This window comes from Catharus ustulatus, chromosome 7, assembly GCF_009819885.2.
Source record: "Catharus ustulatus isolate bCatUst1 chromosome 7, bCatUst1.pri.v2, whole genome shotgun sequence".
Taxonomy (NCBI): Eukaryota; Metazoa; Chordata; class Aves; order Passeriformes; family Turdidae; genus Catharus; species Catharus ustulatus.
The window spans coordinates 25439532-25453182 of record NC_046227.1 but is presented as its reverse complement, the minus strand read 5'-3'; the positions used below and the strand labels follow the sequence as shown (position 1 = coordinate 25453182).

The window sequence follows — 13651 nt, the reverse complement described above, 5'->3', positions numbered from 1 at the left end:
TTAGATAAATCATGCTGCTCCAAGGTAGGAACTCTCCAGAATCCTCCTGAAAAGGAGACAGTCTTAGGATTTTGCTTTGATTTGTTTTTCCTAGACTACATCTTCGGTGCAGAAGAAGCTACTAATTTCTCAGAGCAGCAAAAGAAATGATAAACAATGGAAAGCAGACCTGACAAAGTCCTGTGCCAGGTGTTTGGCAGCACACAGTACGCACTTCTAGGCATGCTGACTTTTAAATGATATCTGGGCAGACACCTGAACCAGCTGCTATTTTTGGGCTCTTACTTGACATCAAGTTAGTCCCCCTGGCCAGATGAATAGGGATCTATAATTAAGCATTCTAGATAGGGAAGGCTATTGTATTTTTCACTTTTGTTTTTATTAAACCATTGTACTGATAAGTATATCTTTTTCATATGGTTTACCATGCTTCCAAACTCCACAGTATGATGACAGCAAAGTCTGTCACTTCAGTTTAAGTGAAGTGGAGCATCTTTATGGTATTTTCTGCAGAATTGGAGATCTCTGATGAGGAAGTAGAGGCACCTACAACTGCACCCTTTTTGTTGACCCAAGGAAGGGATCTAAAAAGATGTAAGACATGCCTTGGCTGCATGCTGCCAAAAAAAGAGAAAGATATCTGATTGCTGAAAGCACTTGCTAGTGGGTGGGAACATTCGTAAAAATCCAGTGGCTTCAAGCTGAAGCTAAACCTAGTTCAGAAAATCTTTTCTTTCTTTCTTTCTTTCTTTCTTTTCCTTTCTTTCTTTCTCTTTTCTTTCTTTCTTTCTTTCTTTCTTTCTTTCTTTCTTTCTTTCTTTCTTTCTTTCTTTCTTTCTTTCTTTCTTTCTTTCTTTCTTTCTTTCTTTCTTTCTTTCTTTCTTTCTTTCTTTCTTTCTTTCTTTCTTTCTTTCTTTCTTTCTTTCTTTCTTTCTTTCTTTCTCTTCCCCCACACTGACAATAGTTAAACATTGGGACAAGTTATATATATTATATAAGATGAGACAAATTAGTGATTGTCTTTCAAAATATATAACTTGTTACAAACAAAAATGAATTCTTCATTGGGGAAATGTGTTAAACTGACCTAAAGAATAAAACATTACTGAAATACTGACAGGATAGTGGTAGTGTTATCATGAGATCTTTTGGATCTTCAAATACCTCTCCCAGGTTGTCTTTCATCTCAAGCAAAATTCTCTTTCCTTGGCAACTAAGGTTGCTGTTGACCAAACCTTGCATTTAAATGGGAGAAAACTCCTTCATGCTGAGGTGAGGCACACAACTGTCCTGAAGTCCTTTTGCAACTTTGGTCTCTCTGGAATCCATTTTCCATTTCAAATGTAAACCCAGCCAGTCATCAAACCAAACCATGCTAACAGTAATCACCTGGAAACCTTGTGAATTTGAAGAATTTTCCAGCTTTTTATTTTGTACAGAAATAGAGGCATCTTTGGAACTCATTTAATGCAAGAAGCTCAGGCATCTCAGCAAAGTGTGGTGGATGGTGTTGATTCAAACAATTAGCTGATTGGCCATCCTTTATTTCTGTTCTGCAGTCTTATTTTTCTCTTATTATCCTCCTCTTTTGTCTTCCAGAACAGCTTTCTTCACTGGAGAACTAAATCATTGAGTCTTGCAATTTCCAAAGTAGTACACGTTCACCTCTGTATCGTGGCTTTGGAGCACTAGAAGAATCAGTAAAACCACAGGACATGATAAGGGGAACAAAATAGAGGGTGGATATTACTATTGTCTGACCCACTTTGTCTCCCAGAGGTATAATGAGTATATTGAGCTTTGTTTGAGGAGGAGCAAAGCCAAATGGAAGTGAATGAAGCCCTGCTTGGTTGAGCTATATTTGTGCTAAGCTATGCCAGAGTCATGATGATAAAACTGGAAGGGCTGAGGAGAGCAGGGCAGAGAAACCCTGACAGGTACAGATTTGACAAGTTTTGTTTGTTCAACCACTATCCCAAACTGAATCCATTCCTGAGAGGCAGTGCAGGCATCTCCAGAGAGCCCACGAGCTCATAAATAACCCCTGCCAGAGGTGACCTGGCCTGTATAGAGTTGTCTTGGATATCTGCTGTCATGACTACATTTGTCAACAAGCAGGAAGAGCTGCCTGCAGAGAGCTGACTGTAGCAGGTCCCTGAGGTGTCAAGAAGCAGTTCATTACTCTAATTACCAAACTCTGTGTCTCTAATTCAGCCAAACACAGGCAGTGCATGTTGCCTTCAGCTATTTGGTATGTCCCCTTGTGCTGGTGTTTTTTAGTTTATTGTGACTGTACATTATTTTACTCAGTAAAGCTTTTTAGGATATGGCTCATGGGCAAGACAGCAATTAAAATGTATTCCTTTGTATTATTAATGATATGTCCTGCCCAGGGCTCAAAACTTTTCCTGATGGAAGCCTGTGTCATGGGCCCATTCCTTATGTGCTTCCTTGCCATCTGCTGATGATAGTATTCTTTTCCTCAAATGTACAGTATTCCTGAAAATCTGTACTGAATATCTGACTACTGAGGCTCAGATCCCACCAGAGTTTCCATTAATGTGCAAGAGGAAAACATACCAATAGGGGATCATATGAGAATAAATTATATTTAATGGCACCACTGTTCTACCATCTGTTATAAAAAATATGGAAATGGCTACCTAGAGATTAGCAATTTATGATGGCTCACACTGTCAGAACACCATCGAGCAAGGGTTTGTTGAGCACACTTTTACTAGTAGCCAGAAAGAAGAAAAATAGTTTCAAAATGTTATCCTCCAAATTGTTATTTGTTATTTACATGCAAGTCTGCCTTTACTACACCTTGAATTATCCAGCTATTGCATGACCACCTTTAGTAACAAATTATTTTCATCTTTTTTTAATTGTTCCATACATAGAGCATTTGTGCGATGTGTGACTTGCCTCATGGCTTATTGAGGAAGTCCTTTCGGTAGATGTAGGCATTAATCTTCAGACATGGATAAACAAATGACCTCCAACTGTATTTAATACCCATAAACAAAATTTTTTCAGTGATTTAATTTAAAGGGCATTATTGGATGTGTTTGGTTTGGATTTTGCTTGTGGAAAGGACAAATATCCTTTATGCAAAGAGCTCAGGAAAACATGTTTGTTGAGGGTTGTTTCCACCCTCAAAACATTCAGATTTTCATTTGATTTTGTGCCAAATTGAGTGCCAAGTCAGGCAAGCAATAGGTCGACTTCTGAAGTTTATTAATTTATTCATACCATTTTCTGTAAGCAGAGGACTCCTTTCAGGAAAGTGATGAAACCTGCCTTGATTTTTGTGAAATCAGGACTTAGCTTACAAGGGGTGTGCTTGGTGGAAGCGGCCACAGAGAGCCATGTGAAACCCACTAAGGAGAAATAAATAGTGGGTTTGGCTCACCTGAGAAGCAGCTGTAGAAAAGCAAATATAATCTGATTTCAAGTGTGTGAAGTGCTAAATTAAAATACATATAAGTAAAAAGGAGCTCTGGGAACAAATACAGCAATAATTAATCTTAATTATTATCTTAATTAACAAGGCTTTAATTTTGTTTAAAAGACAAAATCATGTATTTGCACATCAGAGTGCAGATGCTTTTTATCAGAAAATAGCAATTTTATTTGAAAAATGTAGTACATGAAAAGTGGTCCCCAAGCCCCCTTCAGGCAAAATTTCAAATGTTTTGTCCAAACCCTGATATATTTGTATTTTGTAGTGCCACAGCAGTGCCTCCAGGAAGTTATTGTACAGGTGCACGAAGCTCTTTTGCTGCTCTCTCAGGGATAATAAATTGTATTTGAGAGGCTGCCATGGTGTAGCACATAGAGAAGAGGAATCGTGGTGCTTTGTAGGAAATGGAGTCTGAAATAAGTTCAATTTAAGGAATACCAGGAATTTGAAACACTTACAGTGTCTTCCACTCTCTTTTCTTCTTTTCTTAGCTGAAATCTCTTAGGTGTTGATCTTTCAGCAAAAACTTGATTTCATACTATGCAATAATAATAATTAACTGCAACAATAGATATGTTGTTCCTCACACTGTCATGTTCTCTGAAGGACAGAATGTTTTTCTGATAGGTTTTATTTCAATGTCTGCCTGTGTGAAAATACATATCATTATATGAGGGGTTTTTTCCATGTGTGAGAGAATAAAATGCATAAAATGTGCTATTTGAGTTTGAAGAGAAGCTTGATTGAGTTTTCAAGGCATTAACAAAGAAGTGAAGATTTTTATTAATTCTAGAATATATTTCTCTCTCACACTTGAGCTATACTACTAAAGTTCACTGTGACACTGGCATATAAGTAGTAAAAATTCAGTCATAAAATTTGATATAAAAGAACTTCATGCAATACAGCAGAATATCTAATAAGCAATGCAGTTTTCAGAGATGTGGAATAGATATCTTTAAAATGTCACCATTTCATGGTTTTTTGTAGATATTTTGAGTGCTAGCTGTAGAAAGATACTGATTTTTATTTTAATGCTGATCACAGCTAGTAAAAAGACTGCACCATTTTTTAAATTTAAATAAATTTGCAGAAAACCTCCCTAAATATTTTGAAATTTTTGAAAAAAATTATTTTAAAAAATAAAACACCAGCTTAGTTACTCATGTCTATATCAAATGTTTTATGTCCCATTGCTATGCATTTTTCTGCCTTTTTTTCATTAGCTCTACCTACTCTTTTTCCTCTGACACTGGAATACCTTATTTAATTATTTTCCTAAGAAACACTAAAATAATTTAGCTTTTGTCACAGTGGTTTCATAATCTATTAAGAGTATTTATGCTAACTCTTAAATATTGATACAAGAAGCTGTGAGTGTGATCCTGAGAGCCTGCCCTGAAGAGATTCAGAGACCATGTACCTTTGATTCATACATGATCGTTTTCCTCCTGAGTCTGTACTGAAAGCCTCACTCTGCCTCATGCCTGGGAATTTCATCTTGCTGCACTTTGTCTGTAATTATTTGCATGTCAGACAGCCATTGGAGCAAGAAGAAAATGTTAGCGTCGGAGAGGGTACCTCTCTTTTCCCCCTGGCTTTGTGAGACAATTAACCATGCTGCATGCAATTATAAGCAATGAAAAATAAATGCAATGTATGCAGCTTTTATGAAAAAGATCAAAATACTCCTATTTTTGTCTAACATTAATCAGAGTAGAGCACTTAGCCAAGCAAACATTTGAGACTGTGTGTCAGAGCACAGCTGCAGTGTTTGTCCTGATTATTATTTCTTTGCTAGAAGCCTGTGTCTGTTCCCGTATCTGGAACTACACTGAGAGGTACATTTATGGAAGTTGGCATTACAAGCAGGATATGGGCAGGTCTGGGATCCTGTCTGGATCAGACTCTGGCAGTGATATCACTCAAATAGTGATACCTGTTTCCTGTGGCATTGTGTCACACCTGCCCAGAAGAGCAGTAGGTGTAAATTTGGGATTACCGGCGTTTTGGATGTGTTGCCATCCAAATGTGCAGGATGTAGTCTTTCACCTATGAGCAGACAGGTGAGTTGAGTCCACACCCTACTGGGCTGTGCAGAGCTAGAGATCCTTTCTCCAAAACTACTGAGATTTGGTTCCATGAAGGATGCTCTGCCACACTTATGTGCCCAGATGTACAGAAAACTTTAACCTTGAGAAAAGGAGAAGAAAGAACACATCACTGTAGAGATGAGATTCAGTAGCACTCACCTCTCTATTAGATCAGTAGAGAGAGATCTCAAAAGGGCAGTTCTGCTCTGGTAAGGTTGGGGTTGGTGCCTGAGGGACTCAGCTGGGTTCATGAAGTGCACTGGGATGGATGCACATCTGTGTACTCTGCCAGAGCCAAAGCCACTCAGTCAGATTAAGGACCTGCCATGAAACATCACACTGCCTTTTGAGGGCAACTTTTTGTCCAGCTGACTCAGAAAAAAAGCAAAGAAATCATCCTTTAAGAATGAATCTTCCTTTCTAGCAGCCACGTGTTAGTTGCAGCTGAAGAACAAGCCCAGCTAAACAAACATAGGAAGTTTGACAATGCAGTAAATCCACCTTGAGTATTTCAGTTGCTGAACCAAAATGTTCACTGGTGTGCAATGTAAAGGATCCATTCATCCAAACTCACTCTGCCAATGCAGCTGTTTTTGCAGTGTGCAGGGTCACTCGTGTCCCAGCCATCTTGAAGCTGGATCAGTAATTGTCTGGCTTCCTCTTGCTAACAGTGTGCTGGATCAGGCATTGCCTGTCCTCTTCCTGCTTGGGTAAAGCATAAAACCAGCATAAAACACCCTTATCTGTCCCCAGATAACTTTACAGAAATGCAGACTTGGACTTAGACCTGATCCACAGGAAATACATCCTGCTGAGGAAATCCAGTAGAGCCCAGTTTACATTAATGCCCATTAGTCATTGGCTACACAGTTGTTCTCCACAACTGAAGTAGGCTAACAGCCCATCCCAGCCAGTCCGTGTATCCAAATGGTGTCTCCAGTGGTCAGTATTGTACATGAACATACAGCATACATGGGAACACATTCAGCTTAAACAGTGTGTACTTGTCATAATTCTTCCAGGTAATTCTGCAAAAGATCTTTAAGTAAGTTTAAATATTGTCTTGCATGAGGAATGCTGGGAGGGTTGTCTGTGGTTAATCTGTCTCTTTCTGTTTGTGTATTAAAATCCAGGACAAATGATACCGGCCTCCTTGCTTTCAAAGACCATTTGCCTGTAACTCAGATTGTGATCACTGACACAAACAGATCAAATTCTGAGGCTGCTTGGAAAATCGGCCCTTTGCGTTGCTATGGAGACAGTGAGTACTAGCTCTTCTCAATTTCCATAGGTACAGAATGTTCCTTTGTTGTTGTGGTCCTTTTTTTATAAAAAAACTGTTTCTCTGATAAAAGGTGGCTTTCCATATGCAGCTTGCAGCTGCTGTCCTGTGCCAATTAACTATAGAGAAGGGGGTTGTGTTTGCAGGGCAGTTCTGGAATGCTGCTTCCTTCAACACGGAGGCCTCCTACCTGCACTTCCCCACGCTCCACGCCGAGGTCAGCCTGGACATCTCCTTCTTCTTCAAAACTACCGCCGTGTCCGGGGTGTTCTTGGAAAACCTGGGGATCAAAGACTTCATTCGAATTGAAATCAGCTGTAAGTTTCACTGCTCGGGAAGCTTGGTGGTTTTGCCCAGTTTGACAGAGGCAGAGAAGTGGGAAGGATTTATTTTCTGCCATCTCTAGGTGGGTGGAGGTGCCTGGAGATGATAAGATGGAGACATACAGACTCTCTAATCTAGACTTGCCTACCACTTCTATCAAAGTCACCCTGTATAGGCTTGGTCAGTACACAATCTTGTTATGATTAGGTTTACCTTTCTTTAACAAACAAATGTATGAATTTATTTTTTCCACACTGATACTTAATTTTTTGCTCTTCAGGGAAAAATCTTCTGGTTAGATTTTAGGCTGTAATTTTAGTTGAAATTAAAAAAAATTTAGTGCAACCATTCTGATGGTTACTTTTATTTCCATATCAGTAACATACCCAGTCTGATGCAGCCCAAGTGTTTCAGAGGCGCTCAATGTATATGGTACAACTAAAAGGTGAGAGTTTATGAAGGATAGGACACTAATGCAAAATAAGTTAGTCACAGTTGTAATGGATCTTGAATACTTCAAAATCTATTAAGTCAGTGCAGTGTAACTGCTACCCAGTGTATAAGGAAAAGAGCAGAGAATTTAATTAGTGAGATTTTGCCTCACTCCTGTTGTGATGACTTCAGATATTTATTAGTGACAAAAGAGTATGGCAGCTTTGACATGAAATATGACATGTGTATTCCAAATTCTGTCGAGCTTAGGGAAAAACAAACTGAGTGCTATGAATTTAATAACTTATGCTTATAATAACCCCAAAATAAAATTAAATAAAACAGGGCCCCAAGGCCTTTCGATTCATTAAACCAGTGGTAAATGTCATGGTGGATTATCACAAGGTAATGAGGTGTGATTTACTGTTAATTGCACATCAAGGTCCAATTTGGTTGCACTTCAGGGTAATACATTTTATTCTCAGGGATACAGAAGTAAAATGTAAAATGGCATCAAATATAACAAATACTGTAAACTAAGAGGATTGTTCAGTGAAAGCTTCTGGATATGTGTATATCTGTACTCCTAGAGAAATGAGTTATTTAAAAGTTTGGGAAAGAATCCTTTAGACTTAGGCTTCTCATCAGTAGTTTGTTGTTGTGCTTCTTGCTGCCAGATGGAATTTGCAGCCTAAAGGTTTTGTATCACGGAAGCTCCATGGAGCAGCAGCTTCAAAGAGAAGCAACTTTTTTAGCAGATGCAGGGGCTCAGAATAGATCTTTGTCTATCCCTATGGAGCATTTCCTATCTTAACTATCTAAGAGGCAGCTTCCAAAACCAGACCTATCCAATTTTTGGGTATGAAATAACAAGGCTTTTAGGAATTTTCCACAACCTTCTGCTTGTGTGATGTGTGGACCTGGTTCTTGGTCTTTGTGGTACATTTGTCATTTTAGGAAGGGAAAATAATCACTAGCAAAAATGTTAAAAAATTCTAGCCCATTTCAAGTTTCCAGCAGAGCAAGGTGGACTCCCTTATGTGGCTTTTGTTTTTCAACTATTGTCCTGTTTCTAGGAGCCTTATTATTTCTAGATGTGTGCTGCATATACGGCTTTAGTTTAGAATCACCTATTAAGTAGTTTCCCTCATCTATTTTTTTATGCATCTTGGGTCAGATTTAGGCAAACAAATGCTCGTAGGATTCTCTTGTACCACATGTGGCCTAGTTATATAATGTTAATCTAGTTGGCAAGATCTTAGTCCTTTCTCCCATCTTAGCATTATTTGTACAAAGTCTTTTGGGACCATTGTGTAACCTTTGTGCAGCATTTGGCAATTTTACTTCAAAAAGAGTGCAATTTCTAGAGCACTGATTTTTATAGCAAAAAAAGATGGGTACCCACAACCAAGCCTAATCACAGCAGAGATCAAACAGTGAGGCTGCAGGCTTAAATTTATGTATAAACTGCTGTGTAGGAGATGGGAGGTAAATGATCCTGTACTATTTGCTGACATAAAAGTTAATGGACCCTACATTTATGTAAGATTTCTTGATGTCAAAACCACGATTTAATTCAGACCTTCACTTCCTCTTCACATCTGTTTATCTGTTCCAGCCCCCAAGGAGATCACCTTCTCCATAGATGTTGGGAACGGCCCCACCGAAGCCACGGTGCAGTCCCCCACAGCCCTGAACGACAACCAGTGGCACTACGTGCGGGCAGAGAGGAACCTCAAGCAAACCTCTCTGCAGGTGGACAGCCTCCCCAAGAAGGTCCTGGAGGCTCCTGCTGAGGGGCATTTCCGCCTGCAGCTCAACAGCCAGTTATTTGTAGGTAGGGACAATCCAAGGGTTCCTGTAGATAACAGTATTTCATATACTTTAATGATGAATGCTCTTGTCTCACCATTGAGCTTGTATGTGGTGGCTTGATTTTGCTTTCTCTTCTTCTACTCCTGCATAGCAACATGAAGTAAACCCAAACAACTCTCTTTACACTCAAAGCACAAACCATAGTTTAACTATGGTATACTTGATGGTATTTTTGAGGTCAAACTCTTGAAAATGTATTTACTGCCAAAGAGTTGATAACCTTTCTTCTTATGCAGCACTGGTTGGGTAAAATGCTGTAAAAAATGTGACCTCTCTCTTTAGGCACATTGTAAAAGTCAAAATTTGTCGTACAAGTTTCTGGGGCAAAGCTTGACACTAATGGTCTTTGAAGTCTGTTCCTTCAAGCACACCTAACAAAACCCTTATTTAGCTAGAGTCCATGAGTGAGAGAAGTATGAACACAATCAATGCAAATGCAGGTGTTTTATCTGAAAGGGATTTTTCAAAGGAGGAAAAAGAAAATTAAAAGAGGAAAGAAAAATCTCTGCATATATTTTGTTTGCTTATCACCCTCTCACAAGAAACCTGGACTGACACTAGTTTGTATTTGTTAATATGATAAAGGATTATAAAGGGAATTCTCTCTTTTCTATATTCAAATGCTTTCTTTCTTAGTAATCTACTCAGTGATGGAGTGGGATGTAACTGTTGTTTTGCAGGGCCATTCAGGTAACTTCTGATTCCTTTCTTAAAATGGATTTTTTTACTTAGCAGAAAAATCTGTCGATCCATTTCAATAAAGTTTACTTCTATATTCATACCCTTATACTTAAGTAGCTTTCAGGGTATTCATTTGAGATTTTTATTGTGTATGTGTGCAGTAATTGCTGGGCTCTGAACATAAAGAATTAATCTGTTAATGAATAGATATGGCTGCATCAATGTCAGGAGTCCTTCCCACGCAGCTGTTGATTTATACCTAAAATGATCTCTGTTAGACTCAGCTGGAGAGGAGAACTCACAGAAGGGAGGCTTAAGACTGTCACAGTGCAAGGTTTCTGTTTTCTGGTATGAAGCATGCTGCTAATCACTTGTTTTTCAAATACTACGTTGATCCTAAGAACATGTTCTGTGGGAGGCCAGGCCTGGAGGCAGCAGGCTTAGGCTGCCAGACACCTTAGAAACATCAGAGAAATTTAGCCAACATACTGTTTCCAGTTAGGAAAATTAGAGATTTAGTGACTGAATACACTTGGTGATTTTTTTGGTTGTTTCTTTCTAAAAGACTAAAAATGATGGGTTTATCGTAGGTCATCTATTAGATATATCATATATATCAACTGCTTACTATCTCATGTCTGAAAAGCAGTATCTGCCTGTAAGCTTGCTGCTCAGCCTCAGCAAAATAAACAGGTTATGTCTGTGAATGTCACGGTGTTTTCAAAGTGACATAATTGATAATTGTGTCGTGAAAATCCATGGTAGTTAAGGACCTCAGCAGAGCAATGTGCCAACAGGAGCCCTTGTGAGCAAAGATAAACACAAAGCCCTGTACCTGCCACAGAACAGCATCAGCATCCCCACAAGCTGGGGGCTGAGTGGATGGGGAACAGCTCTGCCAAAAGGGTCCCGTAGGTTTTGGTGGAGAAGTGAATTTGTACCTCATCTGAATGTAGCTATGCTTTAAGGAACAGGTTGGAACAGCTGATTCCAGCAGGGACTTCCAGCTGATTGTACTCTGATTGTAGTGAGTGTTTACAGAAAACTCTAGGATATAGGTATTCATTTCAGCCAAGAGGTGAAAAGATCTCACTGTGCAATAAATATGTTGCATTCTGTTGTCCATCCACACTTTTACTGAACCATGAACAAAAGGGACAGAAAAACAAATGAGTTTGGGAGTGCTTTCTCAGCCTTAACTCTGCCATATTGAAGGCCAAAATTATCTGTGACTTGCTAAGTTTTCCAGAGAGCTGTCAGAAGAGTTGGAAACCTGGGCAGCCTCCTAATTCTGGCATTATTTGTCCCTGGGTGCTCCAGGGAAAGGTGGCAGAAGTCCAGCAGTACACAGATGTGATATAGTTTGTCTCTACTGAAAGTCTCATTTGAATCTCATAATAAAAAGCTACTGATTTAATACCTCAGCCATGCAGGGAGAGTTTTAACCCATCTGAAAAATAAATGTATAAAAGCCATTGTAAAAAAAAAAGAAGCAGCAGCAGATAATATTGCTCCCTATTCCCCCTATAATCCACAACATATTTGTCTCTGCAGCATTCTGCATACTGACAGTGATTAAGGGGGTTCCAGCCTTAATGACTGTGTGTGGCAGGCTTTTGAGATAGCTCTGTGTGTCTGTGAAGTGGAAGAGAAAAATGACTTTGCATTGCCACTACACTCAAACAAGCTTGGATTTTAATGCAGTTAGAAAGGAGTTAGCAAACCATTTCTCACTTTCTTTTAGTGCTTTTTGGGTATCTAACTGTTTCTGGCTGCATTGTAATACTGACAGAGCATGAATGTCCTTGCACCAGGCCACACTTCTTCTGTAAATTTGAAAAAAGTGCAGTAGAAGGAGCAAACCCCAAACAAATGTGCAGCCCAAATAACATCAACTGCACCAAACTGTCCAGTAACAAGCCAATTCAGCAAATTACTTGCTCAGAAGGGGCAGGCAAAAACCATTCCTTTCAAGGGACAGTCATTTTCAGCAGTCAGTGTGGGTGACGTGGTTTTGCACAGTGCAGCTCTCCCTGTGGTCCTGGAGTGGTGGTGTCATCGTCTCCTCTTGTGGCATGGTCTGACACAAAGCCCTGTCTTACCTGCTGGTGAAGGCATGAGCATAAGGCTCCATCATGGGGATGGGAAGGACTGTCCTCCCAGACCACTTGGAGGATAGGATTTGAACTCAGACTGGTAAAATCAGAGAAGCCAAAAAATAATCCTGAGAAATTAATCTGATGTACAAAGCTTTGGTCAGAAGTGCTATTTGTTTAGTACATTAAGAAAATTAGCAAAGTGAAGTGTTTGGGTTCCTGGTTTTGTCTTGGGAGGAAATAAGAAAGGAATGAATCCTTGGGTGAATCTGCTCTGACTGTTGTAGATAGTCCAAATGCAACATAACCCAGAGAAGGTCAACATCTGAGAAACTTTCTCTGGAGATAGAGAGAAGGAATGATAGGAAGTTTATTTACTGCCGTTGGTTTTAAAAGCATTTGTAGACACCTTGGAATATTCTGGAGGCCAAGAGGAGGAATTAATTCCTAACTCTTTGTGTATCCTGTATGCTTTGTATATCTTTCAGCTTGACACTAAAAAGTGTGACTTCAAGGTCTTCTGAGGAGTAGCATGGAAAGTTCTCCTACTCCTAATTGTGATTTCTGTACTTCTCTGCCCTTTCATTTTCTTTGTATCAGTTGCATAAATGCTCCTAATACTTATTCTCAGCCTCCCTAATCCAGTTTCTACTAACAAAAAGTCCTTTGTTGTTTTTTTTTTCTTTAAAGGAAATCCTCAACTCATTGCTAGAATGTTAATTATTTAGCCAATTGTGTCACCAGGCTGTGCTGTGAGTGCTCAGCTGTGAGCTTCTTGTCCCCTCTCTCAGACTCTCTCTTCCTTTCCCAAGGGCTCCTCATAAAAATTCAGCTGCATAAACACCTTGCTGAAAAGAAGCATGGCTCGTTTGACTGTCACCTCCACTCAGCAAAGTACATCCTTAACCTTGGTGTTTATGGTCCTTAGGCTTATCCTGAAATCTGTTTTCCTGAATAAAACATTTAGGTCTCATCCATTAAAGTCTCTAGTCCGTCAGGCTCCTGTTAGAGTTGGAAGAATCTACAAAGCCTAATTCGGGGAAGAGTTTTGTATGTTTGTTTTCAGTTTTCCCTCTGCTTTGCAGGAATGCATATGAAGATTAGGTCTAATCAATTGAAGAAAACTGCCCAAAATAAGCAACAGATTTGTTTAATCAATGCTGGGTGGGTCTAGGATCCAATAGCTGGTCTGTGTTAAGCTCTATACTCTCCAGAAAATAGAAGATAAGAGTGAAAAACTTTACATGGCTTTCCAAAGTGCTTTAGAGAGCAATAAGAATATGAGTAGTACAATAAACAAGACATCCACAGAACAGTTAGCAATAGCTTTTACTCATTTCTTATATGTTACAGCTGGGATTTGTGTGTGTGCAGAGAAGAGGCAATGAAACTGTCATTCATC

At 39.3% G+C, this 13651-nt stretch overlaps 1 protein-coding gene across 1 annotated transcript in view; it reads left to right on the top strand.

Annotated features, from left to right (window-relative positions):
* CNTNAP5 (contactin associated protein family member 5) overlaps positions 1-13651 on the top strand; it is a 276013-nt gene that overhangs the window by 219308 nt on the left and 43054 nt on the right. Inside the window, exons 15-17 of the mRNA XM_033065393.2 lie at positions 6693-6820; positions 6988-7158; positions 9216-9434. Of these exons, the coding sequence (XP_032921284.1) occupies positions 6693-6820; positions 6988-7158; positions 9216-9434 (518 nt within the window). The remainder of the gene's footprint in view (positions 1-6692; positions 6821-6987; positions 7159-9215; positions 9435-13651) is intronic.